At 48.8% G+C, this 27997-nt stretch overlaps 2 protein-coding genes across 11 annotated transcripts in view; both read right to left on the bottom strand.

Moving 5' to 3' along the window:
• The window catches only part of LOC103544433 (cationic amino acid transporter 4-like), a 222477-nt gene that overhangs the window by 61423 nt on the left and 133057 nt on the right, over positions 1-27997 (bottom strand). The window lies entirely within an intron of this gene.
• Positions 51-27997, bottom strand: part of LOC103543572 (cationic amino acid transporter 4-like) — a 35006-nt gene continuing 7059 nt past the window's right edge. The window contains exons 2-6 of one of the 6 annotated variants that reach the window (XM_070628279.1): positions 11160-12181; positions 10101-10693; positions 9740-9848; positions 9383-9657; positions 51-4866 (exon numbers count right to left, since the gene is read on the bottom strand). In XM_070628279.1, the coding sequence (XP_070484380.1) occupies positions 4753-4866; positions 9383-9657; positions 9740-9848; positions 10101-10693; positions 11160-12141 (2073 nt within the window). In that variant the 5' untranslated portion in view covers positions 12142-12181 and the 3' untranslated portion in view covers positions 51-4752. Of the gene's footprint in view, positions 4867-9382; positions 9658-9739; positions 9849-10100; positions 10694-11159; positions 13194-27997 lie in introns of all 6 variants that reach the window. The other 5 variants (XM_070628281.1, XM_070628280.1, XM_070628282.1 and 2 more) reach the window with 5 other exon arrangements.

Below are 27997 nucleotides of genomic sequence, written 5' to 3'. Positions count from 1 at the left end.
CCAAATCCTGGAGGGATCAGGTAGGGAGAAAAATAAATAAATGCTTCAAATCTGCTTACAAAGGTATAATTTATCAAATTCATATGTCATAGTTAGCATGAGAGAAAAAGACTTCCTTAAATCTGGAAACAAAACAGAACATCAAAACCCCCCAGCAATATCTCAAATGAAAAGTTATGTTATAATCATCCTCATCAGTTCATTCAGTCCTGTGTAATCAATTCTTGATCTTAATCTTCTATTAGCAGCTTTATGAAGTCATCAGTTCCTCTGTTAGTGTTCTGTAATTTCTTACCCAGTCCAGTTTTATAATCAGAAAGTTTACCAGAAGCCTGTATTCTAGAGTGAGTGTCTGAATTCTTTCCATGAATTTCTCTGAAGAGGAAACATATTTGCAAAAGCAAAAAGCATCAGAGTAAAACAGTAACTATCTGCAAAAGACAAAAGACTCAAAAGGACAATTGACAAAGAAACTTGCCTACTTCTGTGACATACAACACTTCAAGATAATAACTAGAATTATGGCTGAAAACCAGGATAGATCAGAACTTTAGGAATGTTATATAATTTCTAAAACATTTATATCAATTACATTTACCCACAAAACCACCACAGAAGGTTCATCCTGACTTATTTGACAATGCTTCCCATGTAATTTAACAAACCAAATAAGCCCAGTTTATTATCTTCCTCCTCATAGGAAGTCTCTTTGAGAAATCTCAGAAAATCCTTAGAGAAATTTTCTTCCTTCTTCCAGGTCAAAAGAGAGCGTTTATTCAGGATTTTAATATTTGGGGTTGGAGGAGCTTGTTAAAATATAAAAAGTTTTAAAACACTTGGTCAAATAGGAAACAACACTCACTCTATTCAGTCAAAGTGACAACAGAAACAGCCAAGGGCAAACGCAGTTAAAACAGTCAAAAAATCTTAATAGAAAGACCTCAATATTTCTGAACATAGGGAATTATTTTAACAAAACATAGATTTTCTGTCTTTTAGATAGACTTACTCAGAAGTAAAGAAAAACCTTTTATAACCTCTTTATCAAGAGCAGGCCAAAAGTTCAAGAAAATTATCCTTTTGAGAAAGAAAACCAAATTTTTATTTTTGCACCAGCTCATTTTTGACATTAAAACCCAATTACTTAATTGGATTTACTTTAATCTTAGCCAGCTTGAGCAGGCATAAAGCTCTTTTCAGAATTTCTCTTTCACAAACCTTCTGTAACTTTCTTTTTACATTCAGAATTTGTCCCATGCTTCCTTCTCTTTTTCCCTTCTAGTACTTTAGGAAAAATTTATCTTTCTTAACACCAGAAATAAAAACATTTCCATTCTTTATACCTTCTTTACTGAAAACTTACATCTTACTTTCCTTGAATACCAACCTTTTTTCCTTATTAATTTTTAGTAGCTTTAATTACACATACTAATTAGAATTTTCAACCCTTACAGACCTTAGTGAAAACTAAAAACTAAGCAATTATGAACTGTTGTTTACATTAGCATTCTGTGGTTTGGCAAATTTGTAAATACCTTTTATAATTTCTAAAAACATGTTACTTCATAGTACAATCTTTTAATAAAATACAAGACATGTTTACTAATATACCCAAACATCTTTTAGTTTCTTTGTAATAAGAAGCCAAAAGTAGATAAACCTGGAGATGTCTAATGATAATGTTTCAGTATTTCATCTTATTTGGAAAATGACCCAGATATTCAGCGAGTTTTTTATCATTCAATTTCACCTAGCAAAACTTCAAAGTTTCAAGTTACCAGAAAAATTTTGGAATTTATTTTAAATACATATTCCATAATGCATAATTATTGTTTAAAAAAATTCACTCGGTACTTTTATCTTTTTCACATCTATTTAGTTTACTCATTCCCAATAACTATTTACATTGCCTACAGAACTTCATGAGACATTAGACAAAATCAGTTATCATTCAGACAGAGCTATTATTTTGCTGACAAGTTTGTAACAGGAGTAACATGGGTTTATTTGACTAGTAAACCCAGGCTGTACGCCTGCACCTTATCCAATGCTGATACTCTGAGGACATGTCCATTTTAATCAAACCAATAAATTTAAATAAGCTTTTATTTACTACAGATTAATTTATATCATGTTAATTTACAATGCATTTGGGTTAGTTTCTCTTACATTTAGAAATAATTTAGGTTAGGGGCCAGCCCCGTGGCCGAGTGGTTAAGTTCACATGCTCCACTGCAGCAGCCCAGTGTTTTGCCAGTTCAAATCCTCGGCGCAGACATGGCATGGCTCATCAAGCCATGGTGAGGTGGTGTCCCACATGCCACAACTAGAAGGACCCACAACTAAGAATATACAATATGTACTGGGGGGCTTTGGAGAGAAAAAGGAAAAAATAAAATCTTTTTTTAAAAAAAGAAATAATTTAGGCTAAACAAAAGAAAAAAACAAAATAAAACAAACAAAAAACCAAACATTTAGGTAAGTGCTTACTTTAAGCAAATTGAACTGAGCTCTTAATTTTTGGCCATACCATTCAGCAATAAAAATATCACACATATCCAACATACATATAGACACATATACACTGAGTCTCCCCAGCTATTGTTTAAAAATTACTACTATGAATCAGGTACAGTAAAACAAGTCTTAGTTATGAATCCAAATTTTGTTTTAGGCTTTTTACTAACATTTGTGGAGAAGACTTCCAAGTAGCTAGATTTTGGCAAGGGCACTCTTATGGCCGTTTTTTTCCTTCAGTTCTAGGAATTAGTGATGGGATAGATAACAGTTCCTGGAGAGGCAGATGATAATCCTTTTTAAGATAAAAGAACGGGTGGAATCTGAGCTGCCTCTAGAGCTGCACTTCCAGTCTTGAAGGATTTTCTAAGTATAATTGCTCTTGATTTCTCAGAAGCTGGGTTGTAACTCACATGACATCATAGGTTGATGTACTTGTCCGACTGCATCATAAAGGCAAAGAGCAACCACTCGACTCTCCTCCAAGAAGGAGTTTCTGGGGGAATAACTCATCCACTTTAAAGTGTTTCCAATTAGTTAAAATGTACCCAAGGGGTGAGTCTCTCGGGATTCTTGGGGGCATCGCCCAGGGTGGCAAAGCACCATCAGCGTCTGACTGACAGTGGGCTGGAGAAGGGTGCAGAGCCTGACTGCAGGCATCAACATAGTTATAAGATTTAGTCAAGTCCCATTCAGCCCAGGTGCTTAGTACCTGAGCCAGCACAAGGCAAGCCAGGGAGGCAAGACGCAAAGGACTGGAGCAGGCTGGGGTGGGTTCCAAGGCTAGGGTTGAGAGTTAAGTCCCTGGCAAAAAGTTTTTCAAGTTCCAAGCTTACAGGTCTAGGTTCTGTTCAGGTCCAGCCTGAACTTAACCTCGACTTGGTGAAAACAGGTGATGAATGAGACAGACAAACAAGGGAGAGAGGATGAGGCCTCATCCTCATGGCCTCTTCCCAAAGGTTATCCAGATAAGGGTCACACAAACAACAGTCCCCAGGCAAGACAGTTTACGGGATAATTTACAGATCTCCTGTCCCCATAACTGACTCAGCAGGCACCTAAAATACTCAAGTTCTTGACAGGAGACAAAACAGGATTCCAGACTGTCAGTCAAACGACTGAGGGGCCAACCTGGAATCACTTAGGTGCCCCAAAAGCAGAGAGCTCCCTGGAGTGGAGCGCGGAGTCTGTGAAACCAGGCAGAGGAGAGCTCCTGGGGTAGGGGCTGAGTGCGGGGCTTTGATTATCATCTGAAAGACAATGAGAGGAGGCTGAGATTCCAAATTTGCATAAGTTCTTAAGACTAGACATTGAAAGAGCTCTCTGATTGTGGCCACATGGTGTTATGGAAAAATACCATCTTTTTCTTTTTCCTGGACTCATAACTGAAAGCTGCCCAATTCTGAAGAAAGCAGCCTGGGCTGCAGGTGGGAATGAAATTAGCATTATCTATTGTTTTGGAACTTAGACACGGCTGGTCAGAGTATATGTATATCACAGCTAGAACCGAAACCAAGCCAAGCCAAGCCAAGCCAGGAGAACTTCTGTGACTGGCTCCTCTAATTCTTCCTTAATATGGAGCATCCCCCAAACCGAGATCCTCACAATGAAGGCCAGACCAAGGCTTCCTTTGTCGGAAGTCATAGAGGGTGTCTCCTGCCAAAACAAGGCTTCCTTTTTTGAAGTCAGACCAAAGGAAGAAGAAATACCAATCCGATCATTTGTACCAAAGTTACTCACCAAAAACACATTTTCCAAACCAAGAAACCATTTCTTTACTGAAAAGTGAAAATATGTGCAAAGGAGTTGGTAGTGCCAAGCCAGGAAAAAATCCTAGAAGTCTCAGGAGAAATGCTCCAGGCAGCTGCTGGACTCATCCACGGGTTCTCCACACTGGCGAGGAGCTGACGAATCTCGGGCCAAAAGGTCCATCTGGACTTAGCTCCTGGCTGGCTTGCCAAAGTGTTACAGCAGCACATTCATTTCTGCTCGCCGCCCAGAAAGCCAAACATGGAGACAAGGCGATTGCAGGAGAGTTCAATGGCAAAGCAGCCATGCAAGGAAGCGAGAGCAGGAGTCTCAAACCCGCTTCCTTGAAAAGAGGGGCTCGGTGATATTTATAGGATGGGGGGAAGGTGGTCTGAAATGTGGAGACAGGTGATTGGAGGTGAGGAGACGTAATTGATGATCTGTGCAAGCGTGGTCAGACTCCATGCCTCTTTAGAGGACGTGTGCTCACAAAATGGCAGTATGAGCCTGATCTGAGGGTGGAGTCTTCAGCTTCTTGATGTCGAAAGGTCGCCTATCAGACATCTGCATGGGTCCAGGTGATGAGTTGGTGGTCTCAACCTGGATTGAGTGGACAAAGGGGTTCTAATTGCTGAAGAACAGCTCACAAGCCCATTACCATGGTACCCAGGCTCCAGGGAGATGTTAAGTATAGGAACCTAGTGGGTGTCAGCTAGCTTATCGCCTAAACAGCAGTTAACAATGGGTGGGTTAAACAGCTAAAAGCTATAATCGGTAATTGCAAAAAGTTAAAAAACCTTTGGGGGCCAGCTCCGTGGCCAAGTGGTTAAGTTCGTGGGCTCTGCTGCGGCAGCCCAGGGTTCGGATCCTGGGCGCGGACATGGCACCGCCCGTCAGGCCACATTGAGGCAGCGTGCCACATCCCACAATTAGAAGGACCTGCAACTAAGATATACAACTATGTAGTGGGGTGGGGGTGGGAGTTGAGGAGATAAAGTAGAAAAAAACAAAAAAACCCCCCACCTTTGGTTCCTAGCTACTTAATGATCAACGCCTCTTTGGCGGTTTCACCAGAATGAGCCAGATCTATTTAGATTTCACAGGAAACCACTGGAAAGCAAGTGGCAGATATCTGAAGACTCACCCCTCTCAATGCTGTCCTGAGAAACAGGACCTTCCCCAGGTGACCACCGTCCTCTTGTCACACTCAGGAAATTTAATGTTGGCAGAAGAAATCTAATATTTAAATTTCCCCAGCTGTGACAATAGTAGTTCTAAATTTTATTTTCTGATCCAGGATGTACTCAAGGACCTTGCACTGCATGTATCGGCATGTCTCTGAGTCTCCTAAGCAGAACCCCCATCCTTCTACTTCCTCATGTCACCTCGTCACCCTCACACATATGTGCACACAGCCATCGGGCCTGGAGGTGACGCCCATGACACTTCCCTCTGAGCTCTGCCTAGCCTGGCTTTGCTGGCCTCCCCAACCCTGTGGGGCTGGACCTGCCCATGCCCTGCTCCCCTCCCCTCTGTGCTCTCCCCGCCCTCCATCTCTGCCTGGAGCTCCTTCCTGAGCCCTGGGAATCCAGTGTGAGGGGCTCCCGGCAGGAAGTCTTCCCCGGCTCACAGCCCCAGGCCTGCCCCACCTCCCCCAACCCCACTTCCAGTGTCTGTTTAGGGACCTTTCCGCCCTCAACTCAGCAGAGAGCTTCTCAAAGGCAGGTTCACCTGCATTGTCCCCTATGTCCCCAGCAATGACAAAAGGCTCAGACCCATGACTCAGGCTGGGAGTGGAGTCAATGGATGACTAAGGCAGAGGCCTGTAAGGGCCAGGCCACCCAGGAGTGGGCAGAGCAGACATTGGACTCTCTCCTGCCCCAGGACAGCCGCTCACTGCGGGGAAGCCTCAGGCGTGGAGGCCTCAGGTGTGGAGGCCCGGAGACTGCTCAGCTCTACAGGGTCTGCTTCCACATCCTCGTCACTGGGCAGGTAGGGGCCAGCCTGGGCCGGGTGGGGTTGGACAGCGGGAGGGTGCGACAGCCACAGGCAGAGACTCAGCTCAGGTCTCTCCCAGGTAGGGAAGTTTGGGCTCATCCCCACGACCATCACTCTGTGCACTGGAGCCGCTCAGCTGCGTGTGGTGAGTCTGGCCAACATGGCTCCCCTTGGCTGCTGGTAAGCACATGCCCCCCGACCCCTGCGATCCCTGGGGTGACAATGAGTCTTGGGGTGAGGGCTGGGGAGGCAACGGGATGGCAGTTTGGGGGCCAGGCCATGGGTCTGCCCTGCCTCTCCCAGATCACCTCCTTTGTGACCTGCTGCTGTTGTGCGTGGATGGAGAAGCCCATTTCTATGAGGACCAAGCATGAGGAGGGGGCTGCGGGCCTGCCTGACCCTGGGCTACACTTTGGAGGATGGTGGATGGAGCCCCGCCCTGCTGTCCTCATCTGCAGGTAAAGGCCCCGAAGGGAACTGCCAGCCCTGAGCAGAAAGGCAGCTTCCCCACCCCCACATCTGGCTGCCTGGGTGCCTTAAAGGGGGCCCCGCACTGGACCCCACTGCTACTGCTGGGAGCTGGACACTGTTACCAGAGTGGCCCTAACACCACTCGCTGGCCCATTCCTGAGGCCCACAGCCTTTCTCTGCTATTTGGGGCTGGGGACAGAAAATGGTGGGAGCACAACCTAGGGGACTCAGGCATGAAGCCCTTGCAGGACCAGGGCAGTGGGTGGGAGGAATATTCCACCATTCGGCTACAAGGCAGACTGTCCCTCCCGCAACGCCTGCCTCGGCACGTGCTGCTTGGGGACCACAGAGCAGGGCCCTGGTCCAGAGGGGCTCTGGCTGGGGCTGGGGCTGGAGACGCTCTCCCAGGCTCCATCTCCAGTGTTCCCAGCAGCTCCCTGCTCTCCAGCTGTCCACCACACTGGCGGGGTCGCCTCTGGCCCTGCCTGGCTCCCAGCCCTCCTCCTCCTGCCGGCAGCCCCATCACAGGGAGAGACCCTGCCCTCTCAGCTGTCCCACACTGGGCTCGGCACAGCCAGAGTCCCAGGCAAGGGAGAAGGCAGCCTGACAAGAGATGTCACAGCTGCTCTGTACTGGGTTCCTAGGGCAGGGCTCCTCCCAGCTCTGGGCCTCATCCACGGAATGAGGACTGTAGTCGGCAGATGGTCCGACTCTCTAGGACCCCAGGCAAGGGCACAGGACCCCCTTGGGCCCATACCTTCTCAGCTGATGAGCACCAACCCCTTCCTTGTGGCAGCCCTTGGGCTGTGGAGGGCTGGGATGGAGAGGCGGGTAGAGGGGTTGTTGGTGGGCATGGGGTCCTTTGGGGCCTTCTATATGTCTCTTTAGTACCCCCAGCACAACACCCTGCAACCTGCTCACTGGGCTCCTGGGAGCCATGAGGTGGGGAGGCTGTACATCTGGACACAAATGTCACTGCTGCCCAAGGTCACACCCAAGAACTTGTCTGGGCAGCTGCACACCACACCAGAGGCAAATGCATGAGGACAATGCTCTGACCAAGACCCCAGGTAGAGACCAGGGGCTGGAAAGAATGTCCCTAACAGAGGACAAGGAGGCCCCAGCAGGCTGGCCTGGTTCAGGGTTTGGAATCCTCCTGGGGCCTGAATCCTGCCTGCTGGAGAATTTTCCCATGTCCTGGGCCCACGCTCAGGAGGGGAGGGATGGGGCTGCAGGAGCCAAGCCCTCTCTGGGTCCCAGGCAGGGTAAGGATTTGGGGTACCTACTCCAGGGAGACAAGGGGCTGCCTTCTCATGGGTCCCTGGTGAGCAGGGCCATGCTGGCAGCTTGCTCGTGGAATGACATGGGCCAAGCTGGGGAGGGGAGGCCTGGGGCTCAGGCTGGGCAGCATCTGGAATCATCTGGCATCTGGAGCCTCAGCAAAGCCTTGAGGTCCCTGCTGCCTCTCACCCCCAGGGCAGTGTCCATGGGAGGCGGGTTCAGAAGGGCCAGGGTGAGAGATCACGGCCCTGAGGCCTGGTTATTGGAGCGGGGTCGCGTGTCCTTGTGTCCTTGGGGCCCAGAGAAAGTGATGTTAAGGCTGCAGAGAGTTGAGGAATAAAGATGCTAAAGCCAGTGGCTTCCTGTGTGGTCCTCACAGGCAAGAACCGGGAAGTGGTGGTGTCTATGATAGACAGAGCACAGCCTTGGGGAGACCGCGGTGTGCAGGGTAGGCCTAGGGACCCCCAAGATGGGGTCCCACCACCAGAGGTGGGCTGAAGGTCCCTGGAGCAGGCCCAGGTGCTTGTGCACGCACCTGTCCCAACCTGAGCCTTTGTCACAAAGCCCTGAGGGGGCAGCAGTGAGAGAAGCAGCTGGAAGCTGTGAGCAGCCCTAGGCTGGGAAACAGCTGCTGCCTCAGTCTGCACGTGGGTGCACGGCCAGGGGACTGTGTGTGCACGGCCTGGGGACCGTGTGCGACATGTGAGCCTGTGCCTGACAGACACATGTGACTGGGCAGGGGGGCCTCTCCATCCGGGGCAGGCCTCAGGACATGCCCTGCTCACTGGGAGCCCTGGGAAACCAAGGGATCCCCAGAACTCCACCGCCCTTTCCAGGCTGCCTCAATGGGGTCCAGGCTCTTTTCTCTTGATCTACCCCTGAGGGGACACGTGGGGAGGCTGGGAGGTGCCTGGCCTCATCCTTTATGGACCCCTCTGTGCCTGGTATGTGTAGCTCCCCTCTGAGCTGGGCAGAGCGCACTTGCCTGAGTGCAGGACTCCAGGACCCAGGCTAGGCCGTGACCCTGACTCAGGGCTGGGGCCACCCACTTCTAGAACCTCAGCATCAATGTTGTTTTCTGGGGACAAGTATTTGGTCCCTGGAACAGATGAGGACAGTGCCACAAAGAACACCACAGTAGGCCACACTGTGAGCCAAGCAATTATTACCGTGGGTCCCTGGGACTCAAGCTTCTTCCCTGCCCGCACTACTCCACCTGCCCAGGTAGCTGGACTTGGTCATATACTGGATGGCACTGGGCACAGTCCACCATACCAGCACTGGCCATGGCCCACTCCCAAAGAGTCGAAGCTCAGCACCTGGGCTGAGGTCCTGAGGACCCCCAGGCATGGGAAGACCTACACACCTGAGCTGCCCCCGATAGAGGGGCTGCCAGCCCCTCCAGCCTCCAAAGAATGTGGGGGACAGTAAGTAGGCCCCCCGTGGTCCTCATGGACTGGCAGGCTGCTCCATGGAGCCGGGCTCCTGGGCCGGTGCCTGGCTGGGGGTTTGCGTGGCTGGCACCATCTCTTCCAGGTTGCCACGTGTGGCCGTCAGCCCTAGCCGTGCCCGCTGGTTCTCCTTGCTCTGCCTGATGCCGTAGCCAAAATACACCGTGATTCCTGTAGGGGCGACAAAAGCCTGAGGGGCAGGTCCCAGCACTACCACCCTGCTTGCCCTCTTCCTGTAGCCCCCACAGGGTCCCGGCCTGGCCCCCACTCACCAATCAGCAGCCAGATGGAGAAGCTCAGCCAGGCCACGTAGCTCAGCTGCAGCATGAGGAAGATGTTGAGGAGGATGCTCAGGGCTGGAGTCAGGGGCACCATGGGAACCTGAGGGGACAAGTGCAGGGCTGGGCTGCAGGGAAGGGCTGCTGGCCCAGGGCCTGATTTCTCGGGAGTCCACAGAGCCTTTCTCTGCCTCTGGAGATTCCGGAGACAAGACCCACCCGCCATGCAGAGAGAGGGGTGTGGGGTACTGGCCTCCCCGCCCTGCGGCCCTGGTGCATCCTGCCACGGCAGAGGAGGAAGAGGTGAAGGGAGCTGGCTGGGCTGAGCGTGGTGGGTGCTGGCTGGAGGAAGTACCTGAAAGGTGTCCTGGCAGTGCTGCTGCTGGTGGGCCCCCAGGACGAGGAGACTGAGCAGAAAGGTGGCGGAGCTGAGCAGGAGCAGCAGGGTGTAGCCCCAGGGCGGGAGGTGCAGGACCGAGTCCCCAAAGACCAGCACGCAGTCCAGGGTGATGGCCGAGGACACCAGGACACCGAGGGCCCAAGCCACAGCGGCTCCAGGCCTGCACCCATCCAGGAAGCGGAGGTAGGGCCTCAGGGCTGGTTGCAGCTGCCCTGGCTCAGAGGCTGAGGTCTGCTCGGTGCCCAGAGGGCTGCCTGGGTCCTGAGAACTGGCTGGCGGGGACTTTCGGAAGCGTAGCATGATGATGCTGGTGGCCACGAAGGTGTAGGTCAGCAGTGCACAGATGCAGCGGAACTGCACTAGTGCCTCAAGTTCGACCAGCAGAGCCAGGAAAGCCATGAGGAACCCGAACACCAGGATGCCCACCACAGGCACCTTCATCCGGGAGTACACATGGGCAAACACCTGGAAGAAGAGCCCATCGGCAGCCATGGCAGAGATGATATGTGGCAAGAAAAAGATGTACCTGAGCAGGACAGTGTTCATGGCTGTGACAGAGGGTGGGAGAGACGTCAGAATGGTGGACAGGCTCACCAGGGGACACTGCTTGGGGCCAGGGTATGGGTGGCCCCTTGGGAACACGGGCATGAGTTTGCCTGGGCACTCAGAGTGAGCCTGAGTGCACCTGGGGTGCTGGATTGTTCCCCCTCACCACCCAGGAATGGGACACCCCAGTTTAGGTGACAGACCCACTGGAGAATCTGATGAGGGCTGAGTCCCTCTGCCTGGAAGGATCTGGAAGCACATGCTCAGAACTGACATTCTGTGTCAACTGGGAGGGACAGTGAATAGGTCCTTCACAACAAGCCCGGGTGGAGAATCTAATCATTAGCACCTTCCTGGGCCCAGGATGCAACTGGGAGCACAGGCCCAGTTGGAGATGTGTGCCCTGGAGTGTTAGGGCAGGGCCAGACCACCCTGTTCCCTCCCACCTTGTCTGGAAGGGCCACTTACCGCAGATTGCACCAGCCACCACAATGAAGGCTGCCCAGCTATAGCCCCGCTGGTGGAAGGCATCAGGAAGTGCCCAGTCAGGGTCCAGGCTGTGCCAGGGCACCATGAGGGTGAGCACAGTTGAGGCAAGGATGTTGGCAGCAGCCACCAGGGTAACCGAGATGGCGAGGGCCATAGGCACAGATCGCTTTGGGTTCTGGGCCTCCTCGCTAGAGACAGCAACAGCAACAAAGCCCACAAAGCCATAGATGCAGGTGGCAGCGCCAGCCATGATGCCAGAGAAACCAAAGGGAGCAAAGCCGCCCTCCTCAGCGCTCCAGTTGTGCGGGTGGGCCAGGACAAACCCCAGGATGATGATGAAGAGGATGATGGCCAGGCTGATAGCAAGGAAGGTGTGGCTGAGCCAGGAAGAGACACGACCTCCACAGGACACAAATGCAGAGGCCAAAAGCAGGATGCCAGCAGCCAGGAAGTCTGGGTACTGGGCCAGGTAGGGCACCTGCCAGGTGCCCACATGGGCCTTGGTGAAGCTGCTGATGCTGCGGCTGAAGATGGCATCTAGGTAGCTGCTCCAGAAGCGGGCCATGGCAGCGGCCCCAACGATACACTGGATGAGCAGTATCCAGCCAACGAGGAAGGCCCACAGCTCACCCATGAACACATAGGTGAACAGGTAGGAAGAGCCCTTGCGGGGCACACGTGCTGCCAACTCTGCGTAGCATAGGGCTGCCAGCAAGGAGGCCATGGCAGCCACGCCAAAGGACACGAGCACTGCCGGGCCGGCCATCTCCTTGGCCACGGTGCCAGTGAGCATGTACAGGCCCAAGCCCACTGTGGCACCCACACCCAGCAGGATCAGGTCCAGCGTGGTCAGGTGGCGCCGCAGCGACGTCTCTGTGGTGGGCTCCTCCAGTGTCTTCAGCCGGTTCAGCTTCTGGCAGAAGCGCGCCACACTGGCAGTGCTGGGCAGCCCCGGGGCCATGGTGGGCAGCTGAGACAAGCACCAACCCACCTGCTGGCACCTACAAGAGGCAAAGGGGAGTGACAAGCTTCCTTGGTCCTGACCAGCCTTCAGTCCTTGCTCTGACCCTGCCCTGGGGACCCAAGCCTGGAACCACTGGCAGTTGCAGGGCTGACTGAGGCAGGCTCAGGGCCTGGCAGCAGGGTGGGCAGGAGGCCACAGGGAAGTGTGGGGAACTCTTTGGCATGCCTCCAGGGCAAGGGAGGGAGTCTGGTTCCAGGTGTGTTTGGGAGGGGCTCTGAGGGTGGGGAGGGGCAGTCCCAGAGAGCCTGGCTAGGAACCACTCCAGTGGTCTGGGATTCCAGAGCAGGGTGGAAACCCGAAGCTTCCTGGGAACTGGGCCAGGCCTCCAGGGCCTGGAACAGGAGCAAGTCTGTGGCCCTTACCGCAGACCAGGCAGCCACCTGGCCTCAGAGGCATTCATCCCGCATCCACGGTCCAGCAGGCAGGTGTATCAACTCAACCCGCCTGGAGGGTGGCTGCCCTGGGACCTGAGCCCCCCTCTGTGCCTGGCCATGCCTCCAGAGCCAGGTCTGTGGTGCCACTGCTTCCTGGTACCAAATGCTTCACCTTTTCTCTCGCCTGAGTCCATCCCCCTAGGACTTGCTGCGACTCACTTGCTGTCACCACTACAGTCCCTCTGCTCCAGAGGGTTTGCCCTAACCCCAAGGCACTGGATGTAGCGCTTGGCCTTTTGTCATGGTGACACACGCACTCAGTCCACCATACCCACACCTCACGCAGCCAACACCAGTGCTTCCCCAGGTTCTGGTTAAGCTGTAATACTGTGTCCGGTTCACAGATGAGGAAATCCAGGCCACCAGGTAAGTGACTAGTCCAGGTCACCAGGGTGGTCTTGGCAGTCCTGTGGAGGCTAAGGTCCAGGTCTGGGTGGGGTCTGGAGCCCACTCTTCGTCCACTGCTGCAGACGTCCTCCTTGATTCCTCATCCTAACACACAGACTCCACCAGCTGGGCACCATTCAGGCCCCTCGACCCTGGGAGGTGTGGGGGCTGCGGGAGTCAGGCAAGACGCTGGTAAGATGAGGGTCTGAATGTGGCTGAGAGGCCCTGGGCAGTCCCTGACCTCTAGCACAATGGGATGGCAGTAAGCCACCCTCACCCACTGATGAGGGAGCGCCCGGCTGTGGGGAGTGTTCTGTGAATTGACAGAACTCGTGCTGGCTGTTCTGAGCTTCCAGATACAGACAGTGTCCTGAAAGGAGGCAAGCAGACCCCTGGGGACCACCTCCAGCCCTCCAGCTTGGGGCACCCCTAGGGCCCCTCAGACCCCAATGGCAGCCCCTCCCAGCCCAGGAGCACCTGTCAAGCCTGGAGGACCCTGGGGGACCGTAACAGCAGCTCCCACTTGTGGATATCTGTGAGAGGTGTCGTGGACTGAGCATCTGCTCCATGCCAGTCCCTGCATCACGGAGACACATCACGTGTCTCACCATGTGACCATCACAAACCCCCTCAGGCTTATTTATTCCTGGAGCTGAGGGGTCTGTGTCCTTCTGCTCTTCCCACTCCTTTGAATGTGGAAAGGCTGGTGTCACAGGGTATGAACTTGTTCACAGAAAAATGAGGACAATCCATCCAAGCAAAGCAAAACCAAAACAGTCATCCTCTTCCCCCAGAACTCTCTCCATGTTGTCAGGTTTCTATGTGGTTTGTGGGATAGGACGTTAGGGGCACCTGCAGGCTGTCTGGCTCAGGGGGCTGGTGACAGGGTGGTGGACTCCCAGACCAGATGGCGCCACTTGGAGCACTCTGCTTTAGCCAGCCCCTTGCTCCCTTCTGGTATGTGGCTGACGTTGTCTTGAGGAGCTTCTCAGATGGGCTCCCACTTCCTGCAGGGGTGACCCCTCCCGCACCTCGCTCCTGTGTGGCCTAAACATAACCGAGCAGATGTTCCTTGTCCTGAAACGTCTTCACAGAAACCCAGAAAAGTGCATTTCCAACCAAGAGGTCTGGGCAGTTGTGTAACAGGAGCTCCCCCAAGGCCTGACCGATGGCCACCTGAGAGCTGGAGTGCAGGGTTTCAGAGACTTCATCTACGCAGAGAGGGGCTCTCACCACACCCTTTTCACAGGGGCCAACATCCAATGGATACTTGTGGCCAAGCGTGGTTGATGCAGTAAACTGTAAACTTCCAGGGACATGGCTGGGCCAAGTGCTGTACCCCAGCGAGCAAGGCAGTTACACTGAGCAACACATGGAGATGCAGTGAAGAGAAAGTACCAAAAATGCAAGAAGAGAGAACACTTCCCACCTCATCGTACACAGCCAGGAGCACCCTGACACCAAACTCAACAAAGACATCACAAGGAAAGAAAACTACAGAGCAACATCTTTATGAATATAGATGCAGGATCGCTCAACTGAGTACCAGCAAAGTGAATCCAGCAACATGTAAAAAGGGCCAAGCAGGATTTATCCCAGGAATGCAAGATTGACTTAACTGAAAGCAGACTGATTTCTGAAAAATGAATCAATGGAATATGTCATACAGATAGAATAAAGGACAAAAACCACAGATCCTCTCAACAGACACAGAAAAAACAGTCAACAAATCTGGACTAGAAGGGACTGCCCTCAAACTCACGAAGACCATCCACGAAAACCCTCGGCTGCTGTGCTCAGTGGAGAGAGACTGAAAGCTTTCCCTTTGCTCAGTAACATCGGGAGGTCCTCTCACCACTTGTATCCAACATTTTACTGGGGGCTCTGGTCATGGCAATTAGGTGAGAACACGAAATAAAAGGAATCCAGATTGGAAAGGGAGGAGTAAAAGTATCTGTAACCACAGATGACAAGATCTTATGTTAGAAAACCCGAGAGTCCACACAAAAAATATTAGAACTAATAAACAAGTCCAGTTAAGATGCAGGACACAAGATCAATATACAAAAATCAATTGTATTTCTATACATCTACAATGAACTATCCAGAATCGAAATTAAGAAAACAATTATGCTTAAATAGCATCAAAAGGAATGAATGTATGTATAAACACACTTAGAATAAGTTTAAGAAAAGAAATGCAAGGCTTGTGCGCTGAAAACATCATGGAAAAAATTAATGAAAGACTAAATTTATGGTTAATTGCTTTTTAAAAAAATAAGACTTCATTTTTCAGAGCAGTTTTAGGTTTATAAGAAAATTGAGTAGAAGGTGGAATTCCTATATTCGCTCAGTCCCTACACAGGCACGGCCTCCCCCACTATCAACATCCCCCACCGGATTGGTACATTTGTTATAACTGATGAACCTGCATTGACACAAGATTATCACCTACAGTCCATGGTTTACATTAGGGCTCACTCTTGGTGTTGGACATTCCATGGGTTTGACAAATGTATAATGACATGTGCACACTACTACAGTAAGCCCTAAAAATCCTCTGTGCTTCACCTACTCATCCCTCCCTCCCCACTAACCCCCGGCAACCACTATCTTCTCACTGTCTCCACAGTTTTCACTTTCCAGAAGGTCACAGAGTTGTAATCGAATCACACAGCATGTAGCCTTTTCAGATTGGCCTTTTTCACTTAGTAATACGCATTTAGTTCATCTTATGTCTTTTCATGGCTTGATAGCTTCTTGCTTTTTAGTGCTGAGTAATATTTCTTGTCTGGATGGACAAGAGTTTATCCATTCACCTACTGAAGGACATCTTGGTTGCTTCCAAGCTTTAGTAATTATGAATAAAGCTGCTGTAAACATCCACGTGCAGGTTTTTGTGTGAACATAAGTTTTCAACTCATTTGGGTAAATACCAAGGAGTGTGGTTGTTGATTCATATGGTAAAAGTATGTTTAGTTCTGTAAGAAACTGCCAAGGTGTCTTCCAAAATGGCTGTACCATATTGCATTCCCACCAGCAATGAAGGAGCGTTCCTGTTGCTCCACATTTTCAGCAACATTTGGTGTTGTCAGTATATTGGATTTCTGCCATTCTAACAGGCGGGTAGTAGTATCTCATTGCTGTTTTAGTGTGCAATTCCCTAATGACAGAGGATGTGGAGCATCTTTTCATGGGCTTATTTGCCAACTGTGCATCTTGTCTGGTGAGGTGTCTGTCTGGATATTTTGTACATTTTTAATTGGGTTGTTGGTTTTCTTATTGTTGATTTTTAAGAGTTCTTTGTATACTTTGGATAACAATCCTTTATCAGATACATCTTTTAGAAATATTTTCTCTTAGTCTATGCCTTTTCTCCTCATTCTCTTGATGTCCAATTAATTTTTGACAAGAGAGCCAAAACTATTCAGTGGGGGAAACAGCAGTCTTCTCAACACACTGTGCTGCAACAGCTGGATCTCCACATGCAAATGAACAAACTCACACTCCTACCTCACACCACATGCAAAAATTAACTCAAAATGGATCAGAGAACTCAATCTATGAGCTGAAACTTTACAGGCAGATCTTGGAGATATTGTGGTTTCAAAAGCATAAGACCACAATAAAATGACTGTTCCAACAAAGTGAGTCACAAGATTTCTTCGGTTTCCCAGTGCATATAAAAGTTTTATTTAGGGGCCGGCTCTGTGGCCAAGCGGTTAAGTTTGTGTGCTCCACTGTGGCGGCCCAGGGTTCGGATCCTGGGCATGGACATGGCACCGCTCATCAGGCCACGTTGAGGCAGCGTCCCATATCCCACAACTAGAAGCACCTGCAACTAAGATATACAACTGTGTACAGGGCAGGGGCTTGGGGAAATAAAGCAGGAAAAAAAAAAAAAAGATTGGCAACAGTTGTTAGCCCAGGTGCCAATAAAAAAAAAAGTTTTATTTACACTATACTGTACTCTATTAAGTGTGCAGTAGCATTATGCCTAAAAAAAGAATGTACATACAATAATTTAAAATACTTTATTGCTAAGAAAGGTTAGCCATCCTCTGACCCTTCGGCGAGTTGTGATCTTTTTGATGGGGGAGGGTCTGCATCGATGTTGAGGGCTGCTGACTGATCAGGGTGGCTGTTCTTGAAGGTTGGGGTGGCTGTGGCAATTTTTAAAATAAGCCAACAATGAAATTTGCCACATTGATAGACTCTTCCTTTCACAAACAATTTCTCTGCAGCCGGTGATGCTGTTTGATAGCATTTTAGCCACAGTGGAACTTCTTTCAGGGGCCGGCCTGGTGGCCTAGTGGTTAAGTTTGCATACTCTGCTTCAGCAACCCAGGGTTGGTGGCTTCAGATCCTGGGCATGGACCTACACAGTGCTCATCAAGCCACGCTGTGGTGGCATTCCACATACAAAATAGAGGGAGATTGGCACAGATGTTAGCTCAGCGACAATCTCTCTCAAGCAAAAAGAGGAGGAATGGCAATTGATGTTATCTCAGGGCCAATCTTCCTCACCAAAATAAATAAATAAAAAACAAAAATAAGTGAACTAACAAAAAAAAGAAAAGAACTTCTTTCAAAATTGGAGTCAGTCCTCTCAAAACCTTCCACTGCTTTATCAACTAAGCTTATGTAATATTCTAAATCCTTTGTTGTCATATTCACAATCTTCATGGCACCTTCACCAGAAGTAGATTCCATCTCAAGAAACCACTTTGCTCATCCATAAGAAGCAACTCCTTATCCATTAACGTTTTATCATGCTATTGAAGCAATTCAGTCACATCTTCAGGCTCCACATCTAATTCTAGTTCTCTTGCTATTTCCACCACATCTGCAAGTACTTCCTCCACTGAAGTCTTTAAACCCTCAAAGTCATCCATGAGGGTTAGAATCAACTTCTTCCAAACTGCTGTTAATGTTGATATTTTGACCTCTTTCCATAAACCATGAATGTTCTTAATGGCGTCTAGAATGGTGAATCCTTTCCAGAAGGTTTTCACTTTACTTTGCCCAGATCCATCAGAGGAATCACTGTCTATGGCAGCTAGAGCCTTAGGAAATGTATTTCTTAAATATGAAGATTTGAAAGTCAAAATTACTCCTTGATCCATGATCAAAATGACTGCCCAGATCCTGCAGAAGGGATGTTGTGTTAGGAAGCATGAAAACAACGTTAATCTCATTGTACATCTCCATCAGAGCTCTTGGATGACCAGGTACATTCTCAATAAGAAGTAATATTTTGAAGGGAATCTTTTCTCTGATCAGTAGGTCTCAGTATTGGGCTTAAAATATTCAGTAAACCATGTTGTAAACAGATGTGCTGTCACCTAGGCTTTCTTGCTCCATTTATGGAGCACAGGCAGAGTAGATTCAGCACCATTCTTAAGGGCCCTAGGGTCTTCAGAATGGTAAATGAGCAATGGCTTCACCTTCAAGCCACCAGCTGCATTAGCCCCTAACAAGAGAGTCAGCCTGTCCTTTGAAGCTTTGAAGGCAGGTGTTGACTTCTCCTCTCTAGCGACGAAAGTCTGAGATGGCATCTTCTTCCAGTATAAGGCTGTTTTGTCTATGTTGAACATCTGTTGTTTAGAGTAGCCACCTTCATTAATGATCTCAGCTAGATCTTCTGGAGAACTAGCTGCACCTTCTGCATCAGCACGTGCTGCTTCACTTTGCACTTTTATGTTATGGAGATGGTTTCTTTCCTCAAACCCCATGAACCAACTGCAGCTAGCTTCATTCTTTTCTTCTGCAGCTTCCTCACCTCTGTCACGCTTTGTAAAAGTGAAGAGAGTTAGGGCCTTGCTCTGGGTTAGGCTTTGGCTTAAGGGATGGTTGTGGCTGGTTTGATTAGTGAGTCTGTGACGGAAGGCATCTCATCCTCTGGAGGGAGAGTAGAGACACCATTTTCACCACACCATCCTTACCACTGTGCAATGAAGCTCTTTATTTTGAGGAGTGAACTTTTTGGATCATGAGGGCTACATCATCTGTGCCCTCCCCAGGGATGCCTCCTGCATCCATGTTAAAGATTAATTCTCAGCCTGGAAACTTGCCTCCAAGTATTTCCTTAAAAAGGCACACCCGATTGAATCCCTAGTGGAATAAATACACAAATGGAGATCCCACTCTTCAACGGCCAGATGATCCATCTGTTGAACTGGAAAAACTTCTATATTTGAAAAATATTTTAGAAAGCTCTTATCACAAGCAGCTGTCTTACTGGTATTTAAGGGAAGATCAAATGGAAAAGAAATGCCCAAAAATATAATGGCTAGGCTGAGGGAATCTCTAAAAGTGAAACAATCAAAGTCAGGCTTAGAACAAAGATTAAAGAGAAAATTTAAGGAAAATTCCCCTTCTCTGCCCTCCTATGCTCCCCTATACCCCCAGCTCCCTGTCCCTGACCCTCTGGAAGATTTGGTGGGTCTCTGGGCCCCTGGTTTCAACTCTCCTTCTGAAGACTTAGCTCCTCAGCCACTCTCCTCAGATCCTAAAACCCCAACTCCTCCAGACAGCATCCAGCTGCCCATCTTCACTGCCCTCTCTTCAGAAGACTCACAGGGGGCCCTCAGGCCTGACCCCCAAGCTAGGGGCACAGAGGTCATTGGTGTAAATGCTGAAGCCAGGAAGTGAATTCAGTGGAAGCAGCCAGGAAAGGCAGGAAGGCTGGTTTCCTGCCCCTTCCAAGTCCTCCTGCTTTCCAGGGCTCTGTCACCAGGCTCTGCCGGCGTCAGGCAGTCCACGCAGGGTCCACTGTGGATGCACCCTGGACCTCCGCTGCAGACAGTTCATGTCCCCTGGACACAGCCCATCTATGAAATTATAAACCTCTCCTGCCTCCATGGTCAGAAGATCCCACTAAATTTAGAGAGGACATAGAAAGGTCAGTGGCTGTTCATAACCCCACCCACGGAGATCGTGGCTGGCTGCTAAGGGGGTTCTTCCAGCCCAGGATTACACTGTAGTTATCAGACAGGCCAGGGGGCCCCCTGGAGGAAACCCCCTCACAGGGGAAATAGAGGGCCAGACCCTCTCCCAGGCCCTCCTGCAAATGACCAGGAAGTGGCTCTGCTTGAGGCTGACACTCAAGGTTTAACAGGAACAGTTTTCTTTTATTGATTTATTTATTTTTGGAGGAAGATTAGCCCTGAGCTAACATCTGCAGCCAATCTCCCTCTCTTTCTTTTGGCTGAGGAAGACTGGCCTTGAGCTAACATCCGTGCCCATCTTCCTCTATTTTATACATGGGACGCCTACCACAGCATGGCTTGCCAAGCAGTGCGTAGGTCTGCATCCAGGATTCGAACTGAGGAACCCTGGGCTGCCGAAGTGGAACATGAAAACTTAACAGATGAGTCACCAGGCCGGTCACTAGCAGGAACAGTTTTAGAGGCATTTCCTCCTAAAGTTAATTGTTGAAAAAAATTGAATTATGCACTCATAACGAGGAACATCTAAACGCCTTTGTTGAACACTTTTCAAAGGCACAGTGCATTAAACCCGGAAGCCCCAGAGCATATGAATCTCCCAATTTCTGCTTTAGTAGGAAATTTTCTTCCTGATATCAAAAAACAAATTCCAAATCATGTGGTTGGTTGGTCAGGGCAGCCAGTACGTGTAATAATGGAGGCTGCTACACAATATTTTAAAAATAGCAGGAAAGCAAAAGAACAAAGAATTAAGAGCAACTCTTCTCACTTTACAACTGGAATCTTTAGAGAAGCAAAACTGTGACTGTGAGAGGAAACTGAAGCCACTCAGAGGGCTCTCTATTCGCCTCCAGACACTTGCAGGTCTCGCAGGAAACCAGGGCATTGGGAAGAGAGTGTCCTCCTCTTTTTTTTTTTTTGAGGAAGATTAGCCCTGAGCTAACTACTGCCAATCCTCCTCTTTTTGCTGAGGAAGACTGGCCCTGAGCTATCATCCATGCTCATCTTCCTCTATTTTATACATGGGACGCCTATCACAGCATGGCTTTTGCCAAGCAGTGCCATGTCCGCACCCAGGATCCGAACCAGCGAACCCCGGGCTGCTGAGAAGCAGAACGTGCACACTTAACCGCTGCGCACCTCGGGGCCGGCCCCATGTCCTGCTCTTAAGAGAAGGGAAAGCTGAAAAAATATGCCACCCCTTGGCCCCAGCACTCCCAGGAGTCTCATTTTTCTCCTCCTGAGGGGCATTTTCCCCTAAATAATAGGGGAGGCGATCCTCACTTGCTCCCCTGAGCCACCAGTAAACTTAAAATAGAGGATTGAGAACCAGATTTTTTAAGCGACACCGCTATGACTTTCTCTACTATCCCTTCAGAGGGTTTATCTCTACCTACTTCATGGCCCGGATCCCAGCCACTCCAACAGCTTCAGCCCCTTAACATTCACCCTGCCTCTCTAGTCTCCCACTGCTCACCAGCAAACCTTTTTGGCAGAGGTTTGTTATGTGAATTTAATGCCACTAGAAATTGTAATGACAAAGGCATTTTCACCTCCCTGCCCTCAGACCAAACCCTAAGTTTCCTACTTTCCTTGCTAGAAACTCATCCTGATTTAAATTCTTCTGAAGAGGATGAGCTTTTTTTTTTTTTAGGAAGATTAGCCCTGAGCTAACATCTGCTGCCAATCCTCTGCTTTTTGCTGAGGAAGACTGGCCCTGAGCTAACGTCCGTGCCCATCTTCCTCTACTTTATATGTGGGACACCTACCACAGCATGGCTTGCCAAGTAGTGCCATGTCCGCGCCCAGGATCCGAACCGGTGAACCCTGGGCTGCCGAGAAGCGAAACGTGCGCACTTAACCACTGCGCTACCCGGCCGGGCCAAGATGATGAGTCTTTAAAGGATGTCCCCATTAGTCTCTGGGCCACACATGCAAATTAGGCAGGATTGTTACCATGCACATTACTAAGACAAAGAATGAACTGTGTATATCAGAAGTCCAATACGCGCTCTGCAGAGACACAGAGTGAGGAACTGAACCTATAACAGACCCCCTTCTGCAACAGGGTGGACTAGTTCTTACTTCCTCCCCCTGTAACACTCCAATCTTGTGATAAACAAATGACAAACAATAGGATATATGGGTATATGAGGAAGCCATTTTGGTTAAAACTAACTCAGCCTGTTTTTTTTTTTTTCTAAAACAGTCTGATGTGGCCTGTTGAGCATGGACTGTAAATCTGCTTTAAGTATTTACTACGTCCCAAAGACAAGAACAATGCCCTTAATGATAAGGATGCAACTTGTCCATCAGTATTTCCTTAAGTATAAGCATCTCTCCCTACACCCAGGATTGATCCCTGACCTGCTGCGCTCACCGTGTGACCACCCACTTTGCAACCACACACCTGCTGTGTTCACCGAATTGCTGTGCCAGCAAAGCAATCTCATGGCTATTGGAAAAGGCACGTTCCATTCACGTGTGCTGCACACTCTTTGACAGTATATAACCACTCTGTACACCCCCACTTCTTCGGAGTGTTCCCTTCCTTTGTGAAAGGGCTCTTCTGAGCTCTTCCTCAGGGCTGGCTCATAATAAACTCACTCCAATTTTCATATCTAGATTGGTTATGGATTATTTGCATCGAGAATTGCCAGTGAAAAAAAGAAGGCAAGTTTCACTCAGATGGGAACCAAGTCTATAGATTTGTTCTAGGCTTCAGACATAAAGTCTTGTAATTTCTGTCATCCTGACCTCAATTCCTGCTGGTACAGCCTGGGTGACAGGAGTTGACCTCAGCTCAGTGTTCTTTTCAATTCCTTTGCACCCCAACTCACAAGTTCTTCTTGCATTTATACTTAAAGGGAGGGAATTAACATGGACTCAACTATCTCAGGGATGTCGCGAGTCCCCCTCATATTGTCCCCAATCCTACAGCCCACTTGGATTCTGTAGCCCTCACTCAAGGCTCTGCTCCTGCTCAGTGTGTGGATGACCTTCTACTCTGTAATCAGAGTAAATAGGGAGCCCTTACAGACCCCTCACTCTCATGAAGGCACGAGCTGCTCGAGGCCATAAAGCCTCCAGATCTGAACCTCAGTGGGTGCAGATGACTGGGACCTACTCGGGACAGGAGCCATGTCAAGGCTTTCAACAGCTCACCCGAAATGCCTTGAGTCCATTTTGTCCACCCTTCTCCCCAAAATGAAGAAACAGCTACGTAAACATCTAGGGGCAGCTGGTTACCGCCCCAGCGGATTCCTGATTCTGCAGCCCTTGCTAACCCTCTGTGTGCTCTTCACCCAGACATCACCCCACAGCCTATTTCCTGGCCTTCGGAGCCACTAAACAGCTGTGAAGCCTTAAAATCAGCTTTGTCCACACCCCCGGCTCTTGACTTACCGAATTTTGATAAACCTTTTCATCTATACTGCCATGAAAATAATGGAACTGCTGCCCGCATTCTAGGACAGTCTTTTGCCTCTCAGACATGTCCTATAGCATATTTCTCATGCTAGCTAGACCCTGTGGCATCATGTATGCCCCATGCTTATGCGTGGTGGCCACAGCTGCTACGCAGATTGACAAAGCCAGTACTCTGACATTAGGCTCTCCCAGTCATCTCTATGTTCCCCATGCTGTGTCTGCTCTTTTCCAAGTTCACAGGACACAACACCTCTCTACAGATCCACACACCACCTGTAAGTGTGCTCTTAACCAACTCTTCCATCATCTTACATTGTCGTGGCACTTTGAGTCCAGCTACCTTATTACCCCTCCCTGATGATGGAGAACCCCACTCCATCCCACATGATTGCCCTGCAACACAGAAATGGTCTCAAAGCCATGAGAGGATCTCTCAGACACCATTTTAGACAATCCAGACTTACTTCTGTTTTGTGACGGCTCCTGTACATGGAGTTTCTGGGGAAACATAACAGCCGGTTATGCCACAGTTTCCCCACATGAAATGCTCGAAGCTTGCTCCTTGCCCACTGTAAAATCACCCAAGCTGCTGGATCATAGCTCTCACTAGAGCCTGCACATGAGCAAAAGGGAAAACTGCAGCTATTCCTTGTTCTGGCTTCCTTTACAGATGGAATCAGAGCGAGGAGCTCATTTACAGCAGAAGTAAAGCACTTGCTTGAAGAAACTCTGGGGCACTCATTGAAATTTCATTCCCCGTATCATCCTCAGTCATCAGGGCAAGGGGAATGTAAAATTATAGACATCAAAAGGACTTTAAGGAAAGTCTGGCAAGAAACTGGGCTTAATTAAATGGAGAGAAGCTCTGCCCTTTGTTCTTATAAAGACCCAGAAAACTCCAAATAGGAGACATGGATTGATTCCTTTTGAAATAATTTTTGTATGCCCAATGCCTACTGGCATCTCTAAATCTTCCACTCCTGGGTTAAATGATTACAAGAATTTCAGTGAACAATCTGATGCTATGACTAGCTATAGACAAAAATTCAGTAGTCTACTTGAAGCATATGATCAACACGTAAAAGAGGTGTGGTCCCCACCTGCTGATAAGCCTTGCCATCCCTTTGGACCAGGAGATCGGGTATACATCCAGGACTTTAGAAAAAAAAAATATGCCGTCACCTTACTGGGAAAAACATTTTGAAGTCCTACTGACTACCTACTTTGCCTTCAAAATAAAGGAAAAATCTTCCTGGACCCTTGCAAGCCACGCCAAAATAGACCCAGAACATCACTCTCAAGACAACTGGGAGACAGTGCCCACAGGTGACCTTAAACTAAGGATTTCCAGGGCCAATTCCAGGCCCCAGAAGCAGCTGGCCTCATGGAGTAGACAGCTTTTCCCAAGATCATGGATCAAGAAACCTAGCTTTCACCTACATCTCCTCGTTGCTTTTATTTTTATTTCTTTATTTGTGAGGAAGATTGGCCCTGGGCTATCATCTGCTGCCAATCCTCCTCTTTTTGCTTGAGGAAGATTGTTCCTGAGCTAACATCTGTGCCAATATTCCTCTATTGTATGTGGGATGCCACCACAGCGTGGCTTGATGAGCAGGGCTAGGTCTGCGCCCAGAATCCAAACCTGTGAACCCTGGGTGGCCAAAGTGGAGTTCAGGAACTTAACCACTACACCACTAGGCCAGCCCCCTCTTTGCTTTTTAAACTCCCTACACACACAAACACCTCTTCCTATTAATGAGTATACATATTCCTTTTAGTCATTTATTTAGAAAGCCGACTGGAGAGCGCTGGTCTCTATCTGTCCACTCCCCCTCTCTAAGTTTCCACTCTGGGCTCTTTCCCAATCTGTGTCTCCCTCTTACTAACTCTCTCTTTCTCACCAGGTCGAGCACAGACCAAACACCCCCATATGCCAGTTTACCAAACCCCGGCCACGCTAACTAATCTGACTGTTGGTTATGTCGACAGCTAGAGAGCACAGAAGAACCTGAACTGGTCTCTGTTCCTGCTGATGTCAACACCTGGTGGACTAAGAATGGAAGATGGATGAACGACAGGGTATGGTGTCCACAACAAGGAAGACGTCACTCCACCTCTTCTCCTGGTGAGTCATGTGGGCCCCAGAAAACCTATATAGGACTGTCCCTTGCCCAGATAAAGATAATTGGTCAAAAGTTTTCCCTTTGCATTTAAAGTAAACATGACAGTGGACCTTTCCTGGGTGACATATCAGGACAGTATTGCAAATCAAATTCTGTGGTTTGATTCCACAGGTGGCATCTTCAAACCTCTCAAGGAAATTGTAAGTGACTCTAAAACTATTTTCTTTGGCACAAACATTTGCCAAATCACCACATGTTCTGGATGGCTTATGAGCCACCCTTGTACAACTTGGGGTATTGCAGCTGCCTGCATGGGTAAGCTGCCCAATACCACAAACTACATATGGGTGGATCCAAACTCTGGACTCACTTGCAGGTGACAGGACCAGGCTTCAGTGCTGCCCAAATCAGGCTGCAGGCCTCCTGTACCAGCTATTCCACATCTGTTCTGCTCCCCCAGATTGACAGGAGGGCATGGATAATGGAGATGTTTAAGCATTAACAGTACCAGTGGCAAAGGTCATAGAATACTCTGGACCCTGGGGACTACAAGTTCAGTTCTAACCTTGTCTATAAACCACACTGGTCTTTTTATTTTATGTGACAACAAAGTATAGGAGGGCTCCCAGCTAATTGGTCAGGACAATGTGGACTTGAATACCTGGCCCCTTCTGTCTCCAGTTACTCCACCCCAAATGCCAGCCACATTGCAAACTTGGGCTCCTTTGTTCATAAAGTTGCGCCACATGAACGTGCCAGTTGAGAAATCATAGGGAACCTACTTGTCTATCACAACTCTGAGTTATTTTCAGTAAGAAAAATCTTATTCCCCAGCTTTGGAAATTATGAGTTGGAAAAGGCAAGCTGAAATCTCTCCATGGTGATGGAAGAAGAGTTCAACACACCCTGCATACTTTGAAAATACTCCAGTCAGAGATTAACAGCCTAGTCTGTGTGGTCCTCCAAAATTCACATGCTCTGGACATACTTCCCAGCAAGGAGGAGTTTCTGCAATCATTAGTTTAAAATGTTGCTTTTATGTGAACCAAACAGGGGAAGTAGTATCTAACTTACATCTATTAAAAGAGAAGATTCACATTTCCCATCAGATGAATGAAGTTCACCCATTTCATTGGACTGACTCATTCCCGGGATTGGGAACTGGTTTAATGGCGTGTGAGCAGATGGGCTCCCATCCCTTCCTATCTGCTTGTTCATCCTCACTCTAATCCATGTTCTTTTCTCCCTTTCCTGATTTCTTACCATTCAGCTACTAACTCATTTTCTCTCTCCACAGTCACCAGCTCAGCTTTCAATATGTGAAACCAATTCTGGCTCAACACAAGGTTGACATAAGGGAAGCCATATTGTACAAAAGAAACCATACTGTAACTATGAATGACCTTTGATTAGCCCAGAAATGCTCTGTAGATTTTATGGCCCCTTCCAGCTGCTATAAGTTGATAACTTTGTTTTTCTGAGTTCCTTAGGAATGTGACAACCCTGGAGCAGAGAGCCTATGCTGATAGCCATCATCAGTGGCAACTGAAAGTTCAGGGTATGGGGCATTGCTCCATTCTCTAATTGCATATCCCGTAAAACAAAACTATCAGGAACTGAGACCAGATGCCTGCCCCATCCACAGATCAGATGAAGGCCCCACCCAGAGACCCACCCCCTGTATAACTGGCTTGTAGTCTTTGTTCTGTAAGATGGTTCTTTGGGACATGAGCTGGCCATCTTCCCTCTTGCTAGCAAACTGTAATAAAAAATCCTTTCTCTCCTGCCTCTTTGCCTCCTGACTATTGGCATGCCTTGTTGGGGGCAGAAGACAACCCCCTCCCCCCATCCCCCACCCTACCACCCTTGGGTGGTAAGAAAACTTCCAGGGAAGTTTCTGACAAATGGAAATGGCAAGCAATAGGATATATTGGAGTATATGAGGAAGCCATTTGGTGTAAACCTAATTCGGCCTGACTTTGTTTTTCCAAAAGGGCCTGACTGTGGCCGTTGAGCACGCATGTATATCTGCTTTAAAACATTTCCTATGGTAAGAACAAATGGCCTTAAGATAAAGGTGCAACTTCCCCCCACATTGGCATTTCCTTAGGGATAAGCATCTTTCCTCAGGCTAGGAACTGACTGCTGTGCTCACCTTTGACCACCCAGCTCCAGACAACAGAACCGCCACCCTGCTGTGTTCACCGAGACAGCAGACCTACCTGCTGTTTCAGACCTACCTGCTGTTTCCATCAATCGCTGTGCCAACAGAGCAATCTCGCGACTATTGTAAAAGGGACATTTCAATCATACGTGAAACATCCTTTTTGGGGGTATATAACCACTCTGTGTACCCCACTTCTTTGGTGCCCTTTCTTCCTTCGGGAAGAAAGGCCCTGGGCCCTGGTCCTCACATTTTAGCTCAGAATAAACTCTCCTAAATTTTCATTTACAGATTGGTTATGGATTA

This window comes from Equus przewalskii, chromosome 7 (genome assembly GCF_037783145.1).
Source record: "Equus przewalskii isolate Varuska chromosome 7, EquPr2, whole genome shotgun sequence".
Lineage (NCBI taxonomy): Eukaryota > Metazoa > Chordata > Mammalia > Perissodactyla > Equidae > Equus > Equus przewalskii.
This window is presented reverse-complemented; position numbering and strand designations above follow the sequence as displayed.